This window comes from Crocuta crocuta, unplaced genomic scaffold (assembly GCF_008692635.1).
Source record: "Crocuta crocuta isolate KB4526 unplaced genomic scaffold, BGI_CrCroc_1.0 scaffold388, whole genome shotgun sequence".
NCBI classification, from domain to species: Eukaryota; Metazoa; Chordata; class Mammalia; order Carnivora; family Hyaenidae; genus Crocuta; species Crocuta crocuta.
Genome location: NW_027528867.1, coordinates 1,582,020 through 1,600,403, shown reverse-complemented (window position 1 = coordinate 1,600,403; position 18,384 = coordinate 1,582,020). Strand labels below are relative to the sequence as shown.

Here is an 18,384-nt window from a genome sequence, read left to right as displayed (position 1 = left end):
CCCCCCTCCCCGACCACAGTGAGTCCCGGGGTGGACAGCGCTCCCTGGTCCCTCACGGCCCTCACCCTGGCCGCGGAGGCCATTCTCCTGGTATTATTCCTCCACCCCCCGCAACCTTCCCCCGGGTGCTCCTGGCTCATGGGAGTTTCTAATTGCTGCCACAGGATGGAATGGGCCAGACACCTCACCTGGAGGCCTTGATTCCCATCTGGTCCACAGATCAGTTTTAATGAACCGGTAACAACATCAGCTCAGATTTTAAACACAGGAGCTGCCACACAAAACATGCAGATTTCTGCATTCTCTGATCAAAGGAGATGCTGGCTGGACCTCTTAGGTGGCAAGTCTCTGGAGCAGAGGAGTACAGTCTCTTTCAAGATGGAGCCTGTGCCCTCCCATCCACTACTGACGGTAGACATGACAGGCCCTCAGTGTCCTGCACACTCGATGTTCCTGCCAAGAGGCACTGATTGAATGCCACCAATAACCCCCAGAGCTATCCCAGTTACACCCTTGGCCCTGAGATGAAAGTGAGCAAATCATCTCAGCTCTGTGTCTCAGTCTTCTGCTTGACCTTGAGAGGAGAGCATCCTGTCCTCATGGAAAACTGGACAGAGTATCGACTACAGAACCTGAGCCAGGACAGCCTATCAGAAGGTCAGCAGAGATATGGATTTTTTTTTTCAAAACACTGGATGTGTGTGACTTAATGTATCTACCCCTTTGAAGGAAACTGCTGCCAGAAAGAACTCCAGCTCCTGACACAGAGAAATGCCTGCTTGTCGGCCCCACTGTCCGGAGGGTGACCTGAGCAATAAGAATGGGAGAAGCCAGGGAAAACGAGTCCCCTTCTGTTTTCTTTCCCTGGGGTCTAACTTAGTGGAAGCCTCTCCCTCTCTCTTTCTCTCTCTCTCTCTCTCACACACACACACGCACACACACACACACATACACACAGAAATGGATGTGGCAATCACTCTGGCTGCAGCCCAAAGTAGCTTGCTAAACCCCCAATTCCTTTTTTCTTTTTCCACAAGGAAGAGATATAATGTCAACTAGTCCCAGGGAGAAAGTAGAGAAGGAAGAGCAGCTTATTCCAGACCCATACTTTAAATTCCAGTGTGGGACATTAAGAGGAAAGGGGACCCTCTCTTACGAAGTTGGAGAGAAAGTATAACTTGGCAATTTTCTCTCTATTAGCAATTTAGCAGTACCTAACTAACAATTTAAGTGTATATAACCTTTGCCCAAGCAATAGTACTTCTGGGAGTCTATTTTACAGGAATTCTGCTGGAAGAGTACAAAGATACATGAACCAAGAGACCCCTCCAGCACTGCCTGTGATGCGGAACAGTGAAGACAGCCTACACGTCCGGCCACAAGTCACGCTGGTATGTTTGTGCTGTGGAAAACCACAGTTGTGTTAGAAAACACACAGATCTGAGGCAAGAACATTGAGAAACTCCATGATGATACATGAAAAAAGCAAACTGGCAAATAAGATTTAGCTTATTAACTGCTTATATTTAACTAATGTGAAATGACCATGCTAATTATTTATGCACAGAACACAAAATGTAATAGTGAACAATGTAAATGGTATTAGCAACTCTGTGCATCATTCCACTCAATGATCCTGAGCCCCAGAGGGCTACCTGGGCACCGGCGGTCCGTGTCTCCCAGCACTGTGAGCTTCTCTGGGCTCCGAGCGTGGTTTTGAGAATTCAGAACAATGGGTACTCCTTGTACCACATGGCCCCTGAATGCAAGCCACCTACTTACTCTGGTCCTCAAGGGAGAAACAGCAGCGTGCTACAGCTGTGCTGACAGAATGTCAGTCTCCAACAGAACCTTCCTCACCGCCTCCCTTTCCTGCGCAGTTAGTCATAAAGCATCAGGTGGCACAGAGAAGGCAGGTGCCTGCCATGCGGCAAAAGATGAGCAGGTGGCTGAGAGAACCACAGCCCACACAGGATGAGGAGGGTGTACACTAAGTGGAGTGGGGCACTTGCAGTGCAGCATCAGAACCGCAGCTAAAAAGGAAAGTGACCACACGGCGGGACAGGCCAACACACGGGTCTGAACCTAAGTGGTGTGAAGACAATGTCTACTGCAGGGAACAGCCTGGAGCAGGTGTCAGAGCTGCACAAAGTCAGGAGGGTGTGGGGGATGGTGGAGAGTGTCAGGCCCCAAGCAAGGGAAGAGGTGTCCACATACTGCAGGGGGTAGAAACTGGAAGTAAGTTCCATAGGAGACTATGGATCAAATAAGAAAATAGAATACATTTTAAGAGAGCCACCAGTTTCCCTTGTCAGAGAAGGGAGTTACAAATAGAGGAAGGGAAGAAACTAAAATGAATGTTGTGGTTTGGGATTGGATTTGAAGGTATCAGTCTGAACTCGTGATTTCCAATATATAAAGACATAGAAATATAGGTGTGTGTGTGTGTGTGTGTGTGTGCATGTGTTTACACACATACTTATTCCCTAGCTCTGTTCACTGCAGCAGCCTGGGAGCAGCAACCCCCCAGTGGCAATGAGCACTCCCCGCATCCAGATGTTGGTTTCTAAACCTCACTCTACAAGAGAAGGAACCCAGGGTTCCTTGTAGAATAGCTGGTTCCTGGGCTAGGACAGGGACGTTATCTGATAAGCCTGGAGCATCTTGTGCCAGAAAGCAAGGAGATGCTGAAAGAGTAATGAAGACATATAAACAGGACACACAAGCCACCTGAAGAGGCATCCACTGGCCAAATATAAGACTATTGGTCATCAAAATAGGATAATAGATTTTGAGCCATTCAATAAAATTGAAAACTATGAGGCCACAGTAATATAAATGAATAAAATGAAGGTTTGATGAGCAACAGGATCAGTACATGGTTTCAAAGAAACTCCCTATAAAGTCCTTATTAATTACAAACAAAAATGGGTAACTTTATAGTGGACAAGTGGGACAGACCATGTGAACATTACCAGCACTGGGACAAACTGACACTTATGCCACCTGGCAGGACACAGTGACACGGCACTGCTGCTGGATGTTCCTGCCACAGCTGCATAGCCTGACTCCAATCACAACACCAGACAAACCCAAATGAGGGAAATTCTACACAACAGTCAGCCTGTCGTCTTCAGAAGTGTCAAGGACATGAAGTCAAGAACCAGAAGGAACTTTTCCAGACATAACACGAAAGAGACATGACAACCAAATGCAACCTGTGATTCTGAACTGGATTCGTCTTCAGTGAAGGACATGACCAGACAACTGGTGAGCCATGAGACTGGCCTGCGTTCATTCTCTCTCATGTGTAACACAGTCCACAAACTCAGCTGGTTTGAACCGCAGTAACTGTTAGCTCCATTCTGCAGCAGTAGTTGAGGCTCAGCTGGGTTCTAGACTCAGGGTGTCAGCAGGCCAGGATCAAGGTGTTGGACAGATTGGATTCTTACGCAGACACTTTGGCAGGAAATCTGCCTCCAATCTGGCTCAAGTTGTTGGCAAAATCCAGCTCTTTGTGGCCATAGGTCTGAGATCTGTTTCCCTGCTGGCTGTCAGCTAAGGGCCAATACCTTTCTTCTCATCCCCCCAACCTAGTCTTCAAAACGGCAACACTTTGATCCCTTCTTATGCTTCTTATGCAGAGAAAACGCTTGCTTTTAAAGGGACTCATGTGATCAGACTGGACCCACCTGAATAACCTACCTTCAAGGAGGTTCCTATGTTAAGCCATGTAACATAACCGTCACAGAGGGGTAGCTCATCACATTGCTGGGTTCCAGAGATTAGGACAGGGCACTGGGGAGGGGGAAGGCATTCTAGAAATTCTGCCTGCCTCACAGTCTGAGGATGAACTGATATATCAGTGCTGATCTCCTGATTTTTGACGGTTGTCTTGTGGTTGTGTAGCAGAATATACTTGTTTGCAAGAAATTTGCACGCAAATATTCGGGATGGAGAATCAGACCAGCAAATTTACTCTCATATGACTTATTATTAAAAAATAGTTCTTTGTATTATTTTCCTAATTTTTTTTCTATACATAAGCATGCAGATACATTAAAAAAATAGCTATGGATTACATGTGTTTGTACATAACAAAAATATCTGGAAAAATCTAGGAAGATAGATACAAAAGTTATCTATGATTACCTGTGAGAAATGGAGTTACTTAAGAGAAAAAAGGTACACAACTTTTATTGGGGGGTTGTTTTTTTAAAAACAAACAAAAAAAAGGTTATCTGGGTGGCTCAGTCAGTTAAGCATCTTGATTTTGGCTTGGGTCATGATCAGCACAGAGCCTGTTTGGGATTCTCTCTCTCTCAAGTAAACATCTAAAAAATAAATTTAAAAAGTAAAAACAACAAAACAAAACAGGAGACTGATCTCTGGACAGCAGGAGACTGGCTGCTGGCTTTGTGGCAAAGCGTGAGTGAACACAAGGAGGGGGGTCCAGGCGGAGGCCAAGGATTAAATGATGAGGCAAGAAAACGTGTTACCCGTTACAGTTCCAGGCCTCTCGCAGAGCTACCGAGAAATCGAATTTAGAATAAAAATCTGTACTAAGGTGATGGGAACAAAGGTAATTCTCTGCTGGCTGTGAGGCCCTGCCACACATCAACAGCGCTTCCCGGACAAGGTTTCCAGCCTCTCTTCCCCATTCGCTTTCCAGTATCGAAAAGACCTGTGCGGCTCTCTCTTTAATGACTACACCTCTTTCACATCTTGTCTAATGTCTTCAAGCACCTTGAGAAGCTGTCTGCCAAATAGCACCCCAAGTCACAGATAATAAAGGGCACAGCAAGGCCATTTTCCTGTGATGAGTTGAATTGTGTCTCCCCAAAACTGACATGTTAAAATCCTAATCCCTAGAACTTCGCAACATGCCTTTATTTGGTGACAGGGTCTTTACCAAGGTCATCAAATTAAACTGAGGTCATCAGGAGCAGGGCTACTGCAATAAGACTGGCATCCTTATAAGAAAAGATGAGGACCCAGGTTCACGGAGAGAAGACGATGTGAAGACAGAGGATGGCCACCCCCAAGCCCTATTCTTGCAGCTCTATGTCTGAAATATTTTCAAAGTAAAGCCAAAAACTTAAACCAAACAAAAGTAAAGTCAGAATGAAAGAGAGCCAAGCTCCTTGGACCGCAGACCCCAGGCAGCAGAGGCCCGGAAGGACCTTTAGCATCTGTGCGAAGCCTGTGTCACTGTCACTCCACCGGGGGCTGGGATTTAAATCCAGGTTTTAAACTTTTTTTTTTTAATGTCTATTATTTATTTTGAGAGAGAGAGAGAGAGCACAAGCGGGAGAGGGGCAGAGACAGAGAGACACATAGCATCAGAAGCAGGCTCCAGGTTCTAAGTTGTCAGCACAGAGCCCAATGTGGGGCTCAAACTCACAGACTGTGAGATCATGACCTGAGGCAAAGTCAGTCGCCACCCAGTTGCCCCTAAATCCAGGTTTTAAATGGCTTTATTTTTTCCATGATATGTTCCCTCAAATATTTAATGTCCTTGCAATATTAAAGGGATTTGAGTCTAGAAAGACTCATGAATGCAGTTCATGGTCCGACAAGTGATTAAAGAAAGCCATGTATTGATTCTGGTGATGCTTCTGATTGGCTTTTACAGTTGGGCCGGAGGAAGGGCGGTTGTGGTTCGGCGGATGTGGCTCTCTTCTCTCGATCCAGCCACAAAGGCCCGTCTGATTTAGCGGGGAGATTGCAGATCAGGCTTCCTACTGAAAACGTCCTCACTTCCGATGATCTGCTCCAATGGCATCTGTGATTCTGGTAAAACCCTGCTCCCTGAAAAAAGAGGAAAAGCAATTTCACCAAATGGGGAAGGACAGGCCCTGTTCTCGCTGGAAGCCCACGTTCACCTAGGCTGTCAGCTCCATAACGGTACCTGCGTGTGTCTCCCCCAGAGCCGTGCCTCCTGCCTTCTACACTGTCTTCACCCAGGAACCTAGAGGTACTTCCACCTAGGTCTTCACACCAGGAAAGGAATGGATTTCAGGTACTCACAGCTCTCTGACATCAAGCCAATGTTCCTGAGCAGGGATGCTGCCAGAACCCCTCAGGCCAAGGAACACCACTGCCTTGGAAGTTAATCTTGACCTCCTTAGCCCTGTCTGTTCTCTGTCTTAGAAGAAACAGTAATTTTCCTCTGCATTTTTGAATCCTTTGTGAATGAGGAATAAATAGGTAAATAGCATCTCCCCCTCCCTTTGAGTCATCCTGAATTGATGCCACATTAACTTCACCTGTGTCAAGCCACACGTGGCCCCACTCACTTCAAAAGGGCCTCCAGCTCCCGCTTGACCCTGCCCACCACGGGCGGCCCCCGGTAGGTGAGGGCCGTGTACAGCTGCACCAGAGAGGCCCCTGCCCGGATCTTCTCCAGGGCATCCTGCCCACTGCTGACACCGCCAACGCCAATGATGGGGACTCTGCCTGCAAGAAGCACACGCAACATCGTGAGGAAGGGCAGGCAACGTGAGACCCTTAGTTTGGCGTCCCCCTCCAAGCCCGTTTGAATGCAGCAGTTCAGGGAACACTGATTCGGATCAAACCCCAGAGCCCGAGCCACACACAGATCTGAAGACACAGGCACCGAATTCTTGCCTTTGGTGAGTGCATACATCTCCCGGATGGTTTGAGTTGATAAATCCCGGAGGGGCTTCCCACTCAGCCCTCCTGTTTCAGAGCGCAGGGCGCCCTGGAGGCCGGCAGGGCGGCTGACTGTGGTGTTCGTGATAATCAGTCCATCGATGCCCAACTGCAGTGTGAGACAGAAAGAGCCTTCCAGCTGTGGCACGATGCACCTGGAGTAGCTTCCCTGGGGGCTGAGACAGCAGCTGGGCCAGGTGCCCACACTACAGCCCCCGGAAGCAAGAGCTATACCACAGCTCACTATGCTTCTAGAACAAGGGTCTGGATGAGCCTCAAAATAACAGCAGCAGCCATCACATATCAACCACCCATAATGTTCCACTAGGACAGGGTTTAATCCTTAGATCCACCCACTTTAGTCTTGTCCGAGGCCCCCAGGTAGTATGTGGTGGAACTAGGACTTGAACCCAGGACTGCCAGGTTCAGTCTGTGTCTCCACCACTCTCTCAGGGGCCTGGGGTTAGACTGGCGAGAGTGACAGGACAGTCTGACCAAGCCTGCAGGCACCAACCTTAGAGCCCTTGCTGGATGAATGTGAGGAAAGAGACCAGGGAAGGATTACAAGTAAATGACTCATCTAAACATTTGGTTTTCTAAATTTTTTTTAAAGTTTATTATTTTCAGGGGCGCCTGGGTGGCTTAGTCGGTTAAGTGTCCGACTTTCGCTTGGGTCATGATCTCGCGGTTCGTGGGTTCGAGCCCCGCGTCGGGCTCTGTGCTGACTGCCAGCTCAGAGCCTGGAGCCTGTTTCAGCCTGTGACTCCCTCTCTCTCTGACCCTCCCCTGCTCACGCTGTCTCTCTCCTAAAAATAAATAAAAAACATTAAAAAAAAAAAAAAAGAATCATTTGAAAAAAAAAAAATAAAGTTTATTATTTTCAGAGAGAGCATGAGCAGGGGAGGAGAGAGAGAATCCCTAGCAGGCTCCACACTGTCAGCTCAGACAGTGTGGGGCTCGAACCCACAAACTGTGAGGTCATGACCTGAGCCAAAATCAAGAGTTGGATGCTCAACCGACTGAGCTTTTCATAGATGAGGAACATCATGACAGATCTCTCACCATCACAGAAAGGAAGGCACAGGCTAGCCCAGCTGGCCAGATGCCCCCCCTTCCCCCAGGCGGCCAGAGGCATCCCAGGGCCCAGCCCGACTCCTACCTCTCTCACCACACTAGCGATATCCTCCTTGTCCTGGGCTGTGAGGTCGGGTGCAATCTTCACGAGCACAGCGGGTTTGCGCGCTCCCTGCAGGGCATCCCTCTCCTGCAGCACCTAGAGCAACGCAAGGCCAGAGAGGGGACCCTGAGGCCGGAGCACAGAGCAGCATGTTCGCATGCTGAAGCACCAGCAACTTCTCCTTTGCAGAAAACACAGCTCTCGGTTATGCCAAAGACCCACCGCCACGGATCTGATTCTCTTGAACAAAGGGCTCCCTAAGATTAAGTCCCTAATGCGGTCACTGGCATTGGCTAATGTATTAAGGTTTATTTAGACTTTTTTTCCTAAAAGAGAGAATAAGGAAATACTGTGACAAGTACTGTTTGATAGAGAGTCATCCAGGGGTGCTGCACTGGCTCCCGCAATTCTTGATCTCAGATCTCAGGGTCATGAGTTCAAGCCCCACATTGGGCATGAGGTCTACTTAAAAAATTTTTTTTTTAATTAAAAAAAATTTTTTTTAACAAAAAAAAGTATCACCCAATTTATTAATTCAGTGTGCTCAATGCTAGGGACAGAGAGAGACAGGCCCTGCTTTCACAGGGTTTATGGTTTAACACAGGGACAGGTAACTGAGTCATTAATTACTGTTAAGCATAATCAGTGTTATGATAGGGGATTACAGGTATAGCAAGGGGTCCTATCTGTTCCAGGTGCTAAGGACAGCTCCTGGACAGTGACACTAAAGCTTTCCCCTGAAGAATAAACAGGAAAGTAGTGGGTATGATGGGCTGGTGGAATGGAGCCTGGAGTTATAATTTCCTACCTTGGTCAGCAGGTGGCGCAGCTCAGCCTTTCCCTGAAGGCTCCGTAGCCCTGCGGTGTTGGGACTGGACACGTTCACTACCAGGTAGTCAGCCAAGGGGCCCAGGACTCGAACCCCCTCCGTGTAGTCCGCAGCAGCATCCACCGAGGTCTTATTTTTCCCCAGGTTGATTCCCAGTGGCAGCCCCCCTGTAAAGATGGATTGTCAAGATTTTGACCCCAAACCCCATTTCTTGTGCAACATTTTGAAGTTGTCCTTGACTGAACAGCCCACAAAGAGCCCCGTAGGCATCCACGTCTTTATGTGAACTTCCAGGACCAGCCGGGAAACACCTAGAAAGCCACACAGTGATGCTGCCTGCTGACCAAGAAGAGGTCGCTGTCTTTGTGCAGCAATGTTTGGGCAACTACCAGGATGTTTTAGTGCATTGTGTCTGTTTTCTCTTTTAAAACTTAGTGGAAAATGGAGAAATTAGGAGTACAAATTCTAGCGATAAAAAGTAAGGGCTCATAAATATGAGGACAGTCAGAAATCAACAGGGACATCAGGGCCAGCTGTTTATTCTCAGGGGCTGTCTGCTGGACTTGAGTGACAGGATGTGCAAAATTAAAGAACACGTATACAACACTGGAAAATGTTTTCAACTAATCATGCCTAAGATATAGAGGTATAATTCTTTTAGAACTTGGACTTTCCGTTCTCTGAGAAGGGACTCCGCTTCATAACTAGGGTAAGCACACGCCCCAGAACAGCCCTCATTGCTCCTGTAGCCTGGGCATAATTATCAATGCCTGCACCCTTCACACCCCAAAATGTCTCAATTTGCACAATAAGTATTAGGCCACCCAACTTAAAAATCCATGGGATTATTGGCTTGCATTTTAGACTGTTAGAAAAATACATTTTAGAAACATGCTATGCATGAAAGCAAGAGATTGTCTGTACCTGGCTTCTAAGACACTACCTTATCTGCAAAGGTTACTGATATGTCATTGGTGCTGGCTGCTTTCACCATGGGATGACTGGGAAAAGACCTGAAGCACCAAGTGAGCTCCCAAAACGTGTGTCAGGTCAGTGGGATCCAAGACCAACATCTAGTGTTGCTAACTACCTTCTCATACCCTAGTCACCCTTTTAATCACCAGCTTGAAAGTAAATGAGATTCCCTGGAGAGGGGTGGGGGTGGAGGGTGGCACCCAACTAGACAAATGCTATACAGGGCCTCCAAGCTTCCCAAGTCCAGCCTCCAACAAGCCAAGCCATTTGTAAGCTGATTCTTCTCTGTGAAAGAAGCTTCTCAGGTGAGCTGACTTGAAAGGGAACATTGCTTTCATGCAACTCCGGGATCTTCCATCAGCAGTTAGCTGCCCAAAGGGCCAAGACTCTAAAGTTAGAAATTTCTGGATTAATCTCTCCTCAAAGGGCACCACAGCTTCTGTCAACTTATGCTAGCAATAAGCGGTCTTCAAGGCTTCTAGACTCTGGAAAACATGAGGAGCAAAATCTGCTGGAAGATTCTGCTTCAGTGGTAGTGCTGGAGTGGGGGTGGGGGGAGTGAAGGGCAAGGAAGAACAGGGGATAAACCTCAAGCTGGGGACAATGAAAAGAAGAAAGGGAAGCAAGAAGGCAAGAGAGTATCACAAGCTATGGAGGTCATATTATAAGCTTCAAAGTTCCCCAAATGGAAAGGTAAAGGTCTGTAGTATAGCACCGTCTGCTCCTACTAAAGCCTGGGATTTCCAAACAAGGTATCCTTCTCTTCCTAAAATCAGAGATTGCCGACTGCCTGGGCCCTTGCAACCTCCTTTCCTGAAGGGAATCCGATGTCCATAGGTTTTCCTCATCTCACTACCAGGACGTTTAATGAGACTTAAATTCCTAGAAAGAGTTCCAGAGGAAAATGGCCACAGCCCCACACAATCTCAGAGGACGTCTGGGAAGGCATGGTGAGGACGAAACAGCGCTAAAGGCACTATATGGATCTGGAGGGACAGCAAAGCAGAGCCCCAGAGAATAGACATCAGTGTATCTGAAGCCGGCCTTCCAACATGCATGGGGTTTCTGAACAAGTCATGAAGGATATTTTCCCAAATGCCAAGATTAGTTCTCCCCGAGGAAAGAGGAGTAGGAGTAATTTCGATTTTCTTCTTGATGTTTCTCTGTATTTACCAATGCTTCTATAATTAACGTGCATTATTTACCTAATGGACAAAAGGACATCACAGTAAGACCGAGGAAGACGGCACTCAAGTCCTGCTCACATCTCACCTACCCACGTGACCACAGAGGGGCTGCTCTGCTTTGCTCACTTCCAAGGGCCCCAGTTATGACACAACACAGGTTATATAACAAGGGAGAAACTAAGCAAGTCTTTGCTAAATTGTGAAATTCAGTTTCAATCTTGGTGACTGTGATAAAGCCAGGACAATTCTTGAGTTTCATAGTGTTTTTCCCCCTGTTGTTCAGTCACATTTATTTCACGAAGAATTCCTGACCTTTCTCCCACAGGTTTCCTCCCCGAAGTGGAGAAAGGCCCTCTAGCACAGCCCCACTTTACCTTCTGTGAGCCTGGCCTGCTTCTCCTGTCTGGCCCGCAACCTGTGTTCCACTACCGAGAGTCCGTGACTGTTAAATCCGTATCTGTAACAGAAAAGCAGACGGGGAGGGGACAAGGTTAGAGCCCTCAGCCATAAGGCAAAGACTTTGGAGAGATGGCTTCATGGCCATTTCCACTACACTTTGGACTTCTAAAAACAGGAAAGAGACAAAAATCAGAGTCAGTTCTTAGACTTCCAAGGTTTAAACGCTCCTGGAACTCCTAGAGAACTTGCCATAACATCATCAAACACAGAGGGAAAGATTTAAATTTGCAAACAAGCCACCTGGTACCTAGCACTGGAAACAGCCCAAACTCACCATGTGGCTGTCCTGGCCCACACTCCTCCTCACTCATGTACCCCTCCCCTGCAGCAGGGCCTCGCTGACAACCCCATCTTTCCACCTCCTGGCTGTGCTCCACAAACGCCCTCCCAGAGCAGAAATAATAGCAAATGCCTATTCTTTAAGCCACTTTGTTACCTGGAGGCAAAAACACTGGACAGAGAGAGCGCCACCTGTTTTTGTTGACTTCATGAATAAATTACTCCATTCACTTGGCAGGTGCTTACTAGGCACCCACTCCATGCCACCCACAGCAAGGAGGCTGAACACAAGGGCTCTCCTCCCTCAACCACTTGTCGTCTAAGGATTCTGCCCAGCACTGCTGTTCTGGTACCTACAGTTACGAATCATCAACAAGTATATTTTGCCTGGAAATTCTGAAGATACCAATCCCAGCCTGCAATGCAACAAAAAGCTCAATAACTTCATCTCTGATGCTGGAAATTTTTCCTGAAACAAGTACAAATAAAGCGGGAACTGCAGCCACCTAAAATTCCCACAGGTTCGTCTTCCAGAAGGCTATCAGTGGTCCCAAAGATGCCTATCAAATTCTCTCAAGGAGATTCAAAATTCTGTTACCAAAAAGCAGACACTTTTTCATTTTCTGGGTTTGCTGTAGTGAGTATTGCCTAGGGATTGCAAAGCAAAGGGCTTTACACAATCCAGAAGGATCTCTGTTACTAAAAGCAGCTATCCATATGGATTATTAAATTTTCCAGTTTACTAAAAGCCAGGGCTGCACCATCCAGTTCAAGAACTTCTAGCCACACGTGGCCCTGAGCACTTGAAATGCGACCAGTACACAATGAGGGCACTCTAAGTCAAATGCACACTGGATCTAGAAGACTTGCTACCAGTCAAAGATGGTGAATAGCTAATTAATCATTTTTATTTTGATTGTATGTTAAAATGACATTCAGAATATGTTAAGTATAATTAAATATAATTATAAGCAGTAACTAAATAGAATGTATTGTTGAAGTGAATTTCCCCCATTTCTTTTTACTATTTTATTGTAGCTACCTGAATATTTAAAATTTTATTTTTACATTTTGAGAGACAGAGCACAAGTCAGGGAGGGGCAGAAAGAGAATGAGACACAGAATTCGAAGCAGGCTCCAGGCTCTGAGCTTTCAGCACAGAGCCCGATGCCAGGCTCACACTCACAAACTGTGAGATCATGACCTAAGCCGAAGTTGGACACTCAACCAACTGAGCCACCCAGGAGCCCCCTGAATACTTTAAATTACATATAGAGCTCACATCATATTTCTACTGGACAGTGCTGGGCAAGGGCACTGGAGTAACAATGTAGAAAAAGCACAAACTCTAAAATCAAATAAGTATTAATCTGTACCCCAGCTCTCCCACTTACCATCTCATACAGATAAGGCAGGTAGCTCTCTGAGCCCTCTGGGTGTATATGTATTAAACTAGAATAATAAAATCTGCTTTTATGCCTGCACAAAGGAGATGCTCAACATGGTTCTCGAACATTCCCAATAGCAGAAAAATGTCCACACTGTATGACAGAAAGAACAGGCAGATCTCCCATCACTGAGTGCCCTTCTGGGAAGAAGGTCTCCCCTGTGACCTCTGGGCCATTCACCTACCTGTTGATGACAGCCTGGTCCTCTGGAAGGCGAAAGACTCTGGGTCTGGGGTTTCCTTCCTGAGGTTGTGGAGTCACACTGCCGATCTCTACAAAACCAAAGCCCATCTTGTAAAGTCCATCCACGGCTTCCCCGTGCTTGTCAAATCCTGCAGCAATTCCCACTGGATTTCGGAATTTATGGCCCAGGACTCTCACTTCCTAGGGAGAAGGAAACAAAGCCAGGCTATCCTGGTGTTTCTCAACGTGCAGGCCCCAGCACATCTGTGTCAGAATTACCTGTGGAGCTTGTTAATCAGAAGGTGTTCCAAGAGCACCTACCAGCATGTCAGAGTCTTGAAACGTGGCACGAGGAAGGAGCCCCAGGGAGGTGAAACGAATGGCCAGCCTGTGGGCTGCCTCGGGGTCCAGCAGCCTCTGCAGAGCTGGCATCAAGTGTTCAGCATAGAAATGTTCATCCCCCATGGCCGTCAGGTACGAAGTGAAGAGAAGTCCTCCGCCTCCCAGAATGACCACAGCATCCTGGGCCCGCTTCTGAAGGGGGGAAAAAAAGGGGACCCAATGGGCCCAGACTGCAGTAACTTCTCTGAGCCCTTTACACCCAGGCACACAAGACAGGACGTGTGACGTGAAGGGATATCCCTAGCCTTCTGCAAACACTGGTCTCCCTCATTTCTAGTCTTGCTCACACATTGGTCTCTACTTTCAGTGGCTGTATCCACACTTCTGCTGACCCACACTCGTTTGGCCTTGATGGACTCTGGGCCAGAGGCTTCAAGAGAGGCAGCACTGCCCCCTGAGGGACACGTGGTAGGCATTTTGGAAGAATGCTAATAGATTTTTAATTTTTTAAATGTTTTATTTACTTTTGAGACAGAGAAAGACAGAGCATGAGTGGGGGAGGGGCAGAGGAGGAAACAGAATCCGAAGCAGGCTCCAGGCTCCGAACTGTCAGCACAGAGCCTGATGAGGCTTGAACTCACGGACCGTGAGATCATGACCTGAGCCGACACTGGACACTTAACCGACTGAGCCACCCAGGCATCCTGCTCATAGATTTAAGTGGGCAGGAATCTGTAAAGGCAGACATCCTACATTGTTTTAGGCTGTCTGACAGATGAATGTCCCTATCTTGTATGACTTCTGAAGATACCACAAACACTCAGTATGTAGAAAAGTCTATTCATATTATTTGAGCCTGTGTTCTACCACATAAACACCAACTATCTCTTGCACAGTTTTAATATGCACTGACTTTTCCAGGAATGCGATTCCGTCATAAATTGAGAGATGACTGCACTGTGTTGCACAGAACGTTACTAAGGATTGTTCACCGTTTTCAGAGATCTCAAGAATAGTATAATGCTTTGTTTGGGTGTTTGACAAGAAAACACACCTGAGGCACTGGAATTTCTAAATAGAGGCTTAAACACCTGACTATCTCATTAAGTGGGTCATGCCCAACATTTACATGCTAAAATACATGTTATTTTATTATAAATTCCTTTTTGTCTCCGTTATATTCCAGTTAGGACATTATTTTAACCTTTTAAAATTATACATAGATAGGGGCACCTGGTTGGCTCAGTTGGTTAAGCATCCGACTTTGGCTCAGGTCATGATCTCACGGTTCGTGGGTTCGAGCCCCGCGTCGGGCTCTGTGCTGACAGCTAGCTCAGAGCCTGGGGCCTGTTTCAGATTCTGTGTCTCCCTCTCTCTCTGATCCTCCCCTGCTCATGCTGTCTCTCTCCCTCTCAAAAAAAAAAAAAAATTATACATAGATTACATTATACATAAATTCCACTTCAGGATAATAAAAGCAGTTGCAAAATACTTTTTTTTAAAGGAGCATCAGGGCTTACTGAGTCAAGAATCACTATCCTAGTTTGGGGCGTCTGGATGGTTCAGTCGGTTGAGCAATCACCCCTTGATTTCAGTTCAAGTCCTGATCTTCCTGTTTGTGGGATCCAGCCCCTGCTGGGGCTTCTCTCTCTCCCTCTCTCTGCCCTTTCCCCAGTCTCTCTCAAAACCAAAGAATCCTACTTGAAAAATGGTTCATAGTTAATCACATTCATTCATTCATACAGTCCTCTGCCCAACAGTAATTGAGCACTCAGAAGTGGGCTAAACAGAGTCCCTGCCCTCAGAGAGGGCAATCTTAGGAAGAGACAGTCATTAATCAATGATCACACAAATATATAACTGACAATTACTATGAATTAACATACGGTAATAATAAAACCCAACCCCATCTCAGAGGGAGAGGTAGGCTTCCTTGAGGAAGTGACTTTAAGTTGATGTCCAAAGGATAAACAGGAGTTAACTAGGACACAGTGGACAAGTAAGAAAAACTGTAAAGGCGCTTACAGTGGCAGAGTGTAATGAGATGCACCCAAGAAATGGGGGGAAAGGGAAAGGTTTGTTTGAAACCAAGGAATGAGGCAAAGCACAGCTTAAGAAGCTGGGGAAGAGCGCCTGGGTGGCTCAGTCGGTTAAGGGCTCATGTTATATCTCACGGTTGGTGAGTTCGAGCTCCGGGCCAGCCTCTGGCTGACAGCTCAGAGCCTGGAGCCTGCTTCAAATTCTGTGTGTATCTCTCTCTGCCCTTCCCCCATTCGTGCTCTATGTTTCTCAGAAATAAACGTTAAAATTAAAAAAAAAAAAACAAAAAACTGGGGAGATAGGCAGAGACCTTGGCCAGATCCCTTAACAAGTTAGTGAAGTGATCAGATTTGCCTTTGAAAGCCGCTCCCAGCTGTCGATACAAAACAAGTCTTTGTTGCCTTGCTTCCAGGCTGCAGCAGATTGTAGGAACGCCCCTTAATGTCAATCAACAAATATCTGAACAGTTACATAACCCCCGCCCTAAAATTTCATCTAGAAAGGTTGGGGCCATGTCTTAGTGTAACTTCATTGCACGATGGATCCTGTACACAATGTTAGGCGGTCGTGTGTTCACTAAACGCCTGAATGCCGGGCTCAATAAAAGTTTGGCCCATGTGCGCTGAAACCAGACCTGCATCTACCCAGACAGGAACGTGCCCTTACGCACATTGGCCAAGTACACGTGTAAATGCACACGCACGTGTACCTCCAGAGACGCAGAGACGTGCAAATGGGGCCCACGATCCTGAAGCCTCATTCTGTCCACACTTCGCCCCAGGCTAGCCTTCGATTCTGCTCTAGTCCCACTCCTCACCCGACTCTTACTCGCTGCCGCAGACCCCTGAACTCTGAACTCACTTTGAGCTGTCTCCACGCCATGCTGCTTCCGCCACTGGGAGCGCCTCTGGCTTATTTCCATTGGAAGAGATGGCGGTGAGCCCTCCAATCACCGCCTCTGCAGCTGCCACCTCACCAATCGCCAGACAGCAGGGTGGGGCGGGCCTCCCCCGCGGCTGTAAAGGCCTCGCTCCGCCCCGAGGGCGTGGTTCGACGCTGGCGCCCTCTTGTGCACAATCATGGCAGCCACGCCTCTTCCGCCCGCCCTAGGCGTGGGCGCAGCGCTAAGCTGTCTTGAGACGCCCTGGAGCCGGGGTGGTGCGCGCAGCTCTTTTCTGCGGTCCTGCGACCTCGGCGGTACAATGTGCAGAGGTAGATCTTCCGTTCTAAGCAATACTGTCACCAGTATCTTTTTTTTTTTAATGTTTTATTTATTTCTAGGAGAGAGAGAGACAGCGCGAGCAGGGGAGGGTCAGAGAGAGAGGGAGTCACAGACTGAAACAGGCTCCAGGCTCTCAGCTGGCAGCCAGCACAGAGCCCGACGCGGGCCTCGAACCCACGAACCGCGAGATCAGACCTAAGCGAAAGTCGGACGCCCAACCGACTAAGCCACCCAGGCGCCCCCACTGTCACCAGTATCTTGATCGTTTAAGTTGAACATTTGATATGCTTGCGCTCTAGGTGAGGCAGGTATTGAAAATATGTTATCAGGCGCTGTAAAAACGTTTGGAAGGAATTATGGCACTAAGATACACGAGTTGACCTCAGAGAAGTTTCCATCAGCCTCAGGTTTCACTTAAAAATGCCTAAAACGTATGTATATGCAGAAGTATGTATGTTAACGAAGGTGCTGGGAAATCACCACTTTGTTACAAAGTGTTGTAACAACAGAACGATTCTGTTGCAGCGAGGACTTAGTGGACTCCTAGTCAGCAGCCTTCCAAAATAATTGGACGCTTTTTTCTGCCATTTCAGAATTATTTCAGCTTTCTAGTTTCTCTTCCCACTGCTGTCTCTCCAAGTGCCCACCCCACCCCCAGAATTATTTCTTTCTCTTTATAAGTACCTTTCTATGCATTTACTAAATCACATTGACTTCTGCCAGCATAACCGTGTGGTCTATCTCAGTGTGGCCACGTGCTAGAAATAATTTCTTCCTCTTCTGAACCTTTATAGGTATATGCTATACCTGTCCAGTGGCACCGTCTTTATTAACTACAGTTGTCTTTTTTTCCTCCTAACTAGACTGCAAATGTTTTGAAAGTAGGGACTATACCATATTTATCTTTCATTTGATTACTGCAGTGTTTTTCAAACTGAGGGGGTGTACTCTTGGAGTATACACTTAAGAGAACTGTTGATACTAGTGTCTTTCCATAATGATTTTTAAAAGTAACATGGGCATCATTCAGGTCATTTGGATAACCAATTGATCCCTGAAACCTGCCAAGCTCTTTCAGTGCCGCAGTTATTTGTATCTGTTATCATATTTTGGTACCAAGAAAGAAAACTGGCTAAAATAAACAGTGGATATGCTGCAGGTGCAAAACAAATGACATGCTGTATGAACCAAGGTTTTTCAGAAGCTAAAGTAAAAAAAAATGGTGAGAGAACGGATTTTTCTACAGCATGAAGTACCATGCATGCCAAATCAAAAGAACCTGTGAGGTCATCAGCCAGGGTGTATGTCAGGTAGCTATTTAGTGCGGCACATTTTCATTTCGTTGGTTTTCAGTTCTGTTTGTATTTCATTTGTATTCATTCTTTCATGATTGTGTAAGCTTTAGCATATAGTTTATGTCTCGTTTTATCATTGAATGTATTTAAAAACCAAAACACAATAACTTAAATACAGCCTGGGAGGCTGCAAGACTGGTTTCCTTTTAAAAAACCACACACAATACTTTTCTCAGTCTTTGGCAACTCTGACTTAGATAGTCATCATCTTCT

General features: G+C 46.8%; 1 protein-coding gene across 4 annotated transcripts; it reads right to left on the bottom strand.

The window, feature by feature from the left end:
• Nucleotides 1-4,181: 4,181 nt before the first annotated feature.
• DHODH (dihydroorotate dehydrogenase (quinone)) lies at nt 4,182-16,500 on the bottom strand. Of its 4 annotated transcripts, none has more exons than XM_077756372.1 (9): nt 16,456-16,500; nt 13,534-13,746; nt 13,214-13,413; nt 11,218-11,300; nt 8,661-8,848; nt 7,835-7,948; nt 6,631-6,784; nt 6,300-6,459; nt 4,182-5,811 (listed from the first exon to the last, which is right to left on the bottom strand). In XM_077756372.1, exons 1-9 carry the CDS (start codon nt 16,474-16,476, stop codon nt 5,757-5,759), a joined length of 1,188 nt encoding a protein of 395 aa, XP_077612498.1. In that variant the 5' UTR covers nt 16,477-16,500; the 3' UTR covers nt 4,182-5,756. The 4 variants fall into 4 exon arrangements, with proteins under 4 accessions (XP_077612498.1, XP_077612497.1, XP_077612494.1 ...); XM_077756371.1 differs by lacking the exon at nt 16,456-16,500 and adding an exon at nt 16,265-16,449 and having other exon boundaries at nt 6,270-6,459; XM_077756368.1 differs by lacking the exon at nt 16,456-16,500 and adding an exon at nt 16,265-16,449.
• Between the last annotated feature and the right edge of the window lie 1,884 nt (nt 16,501-18,384).

Coding starts and splice junctions, on each gene's coding strand:
- DHODH (XM_077756368.1), bottom strand. CDS start 16,354: ATGAGGCTTCAGGATCGTGGGCCCCATTTGCACGTCTCTGCGTCTCTG. Junction 13,747..16,264: donor TACACGTGTACTTGGCCAAT/GTGCGTAAGGGC, acceptor TCCCCCCTTCAG/AAGCGGGCCCAGGATGCTGT. Junction 6,460..6,630: donor GATGTATGCACTCACCAAAG/GCAAGAATTCGG, acceptor TGCTTCTTGCAG/GCAGAGTCCCCATCATTGGC.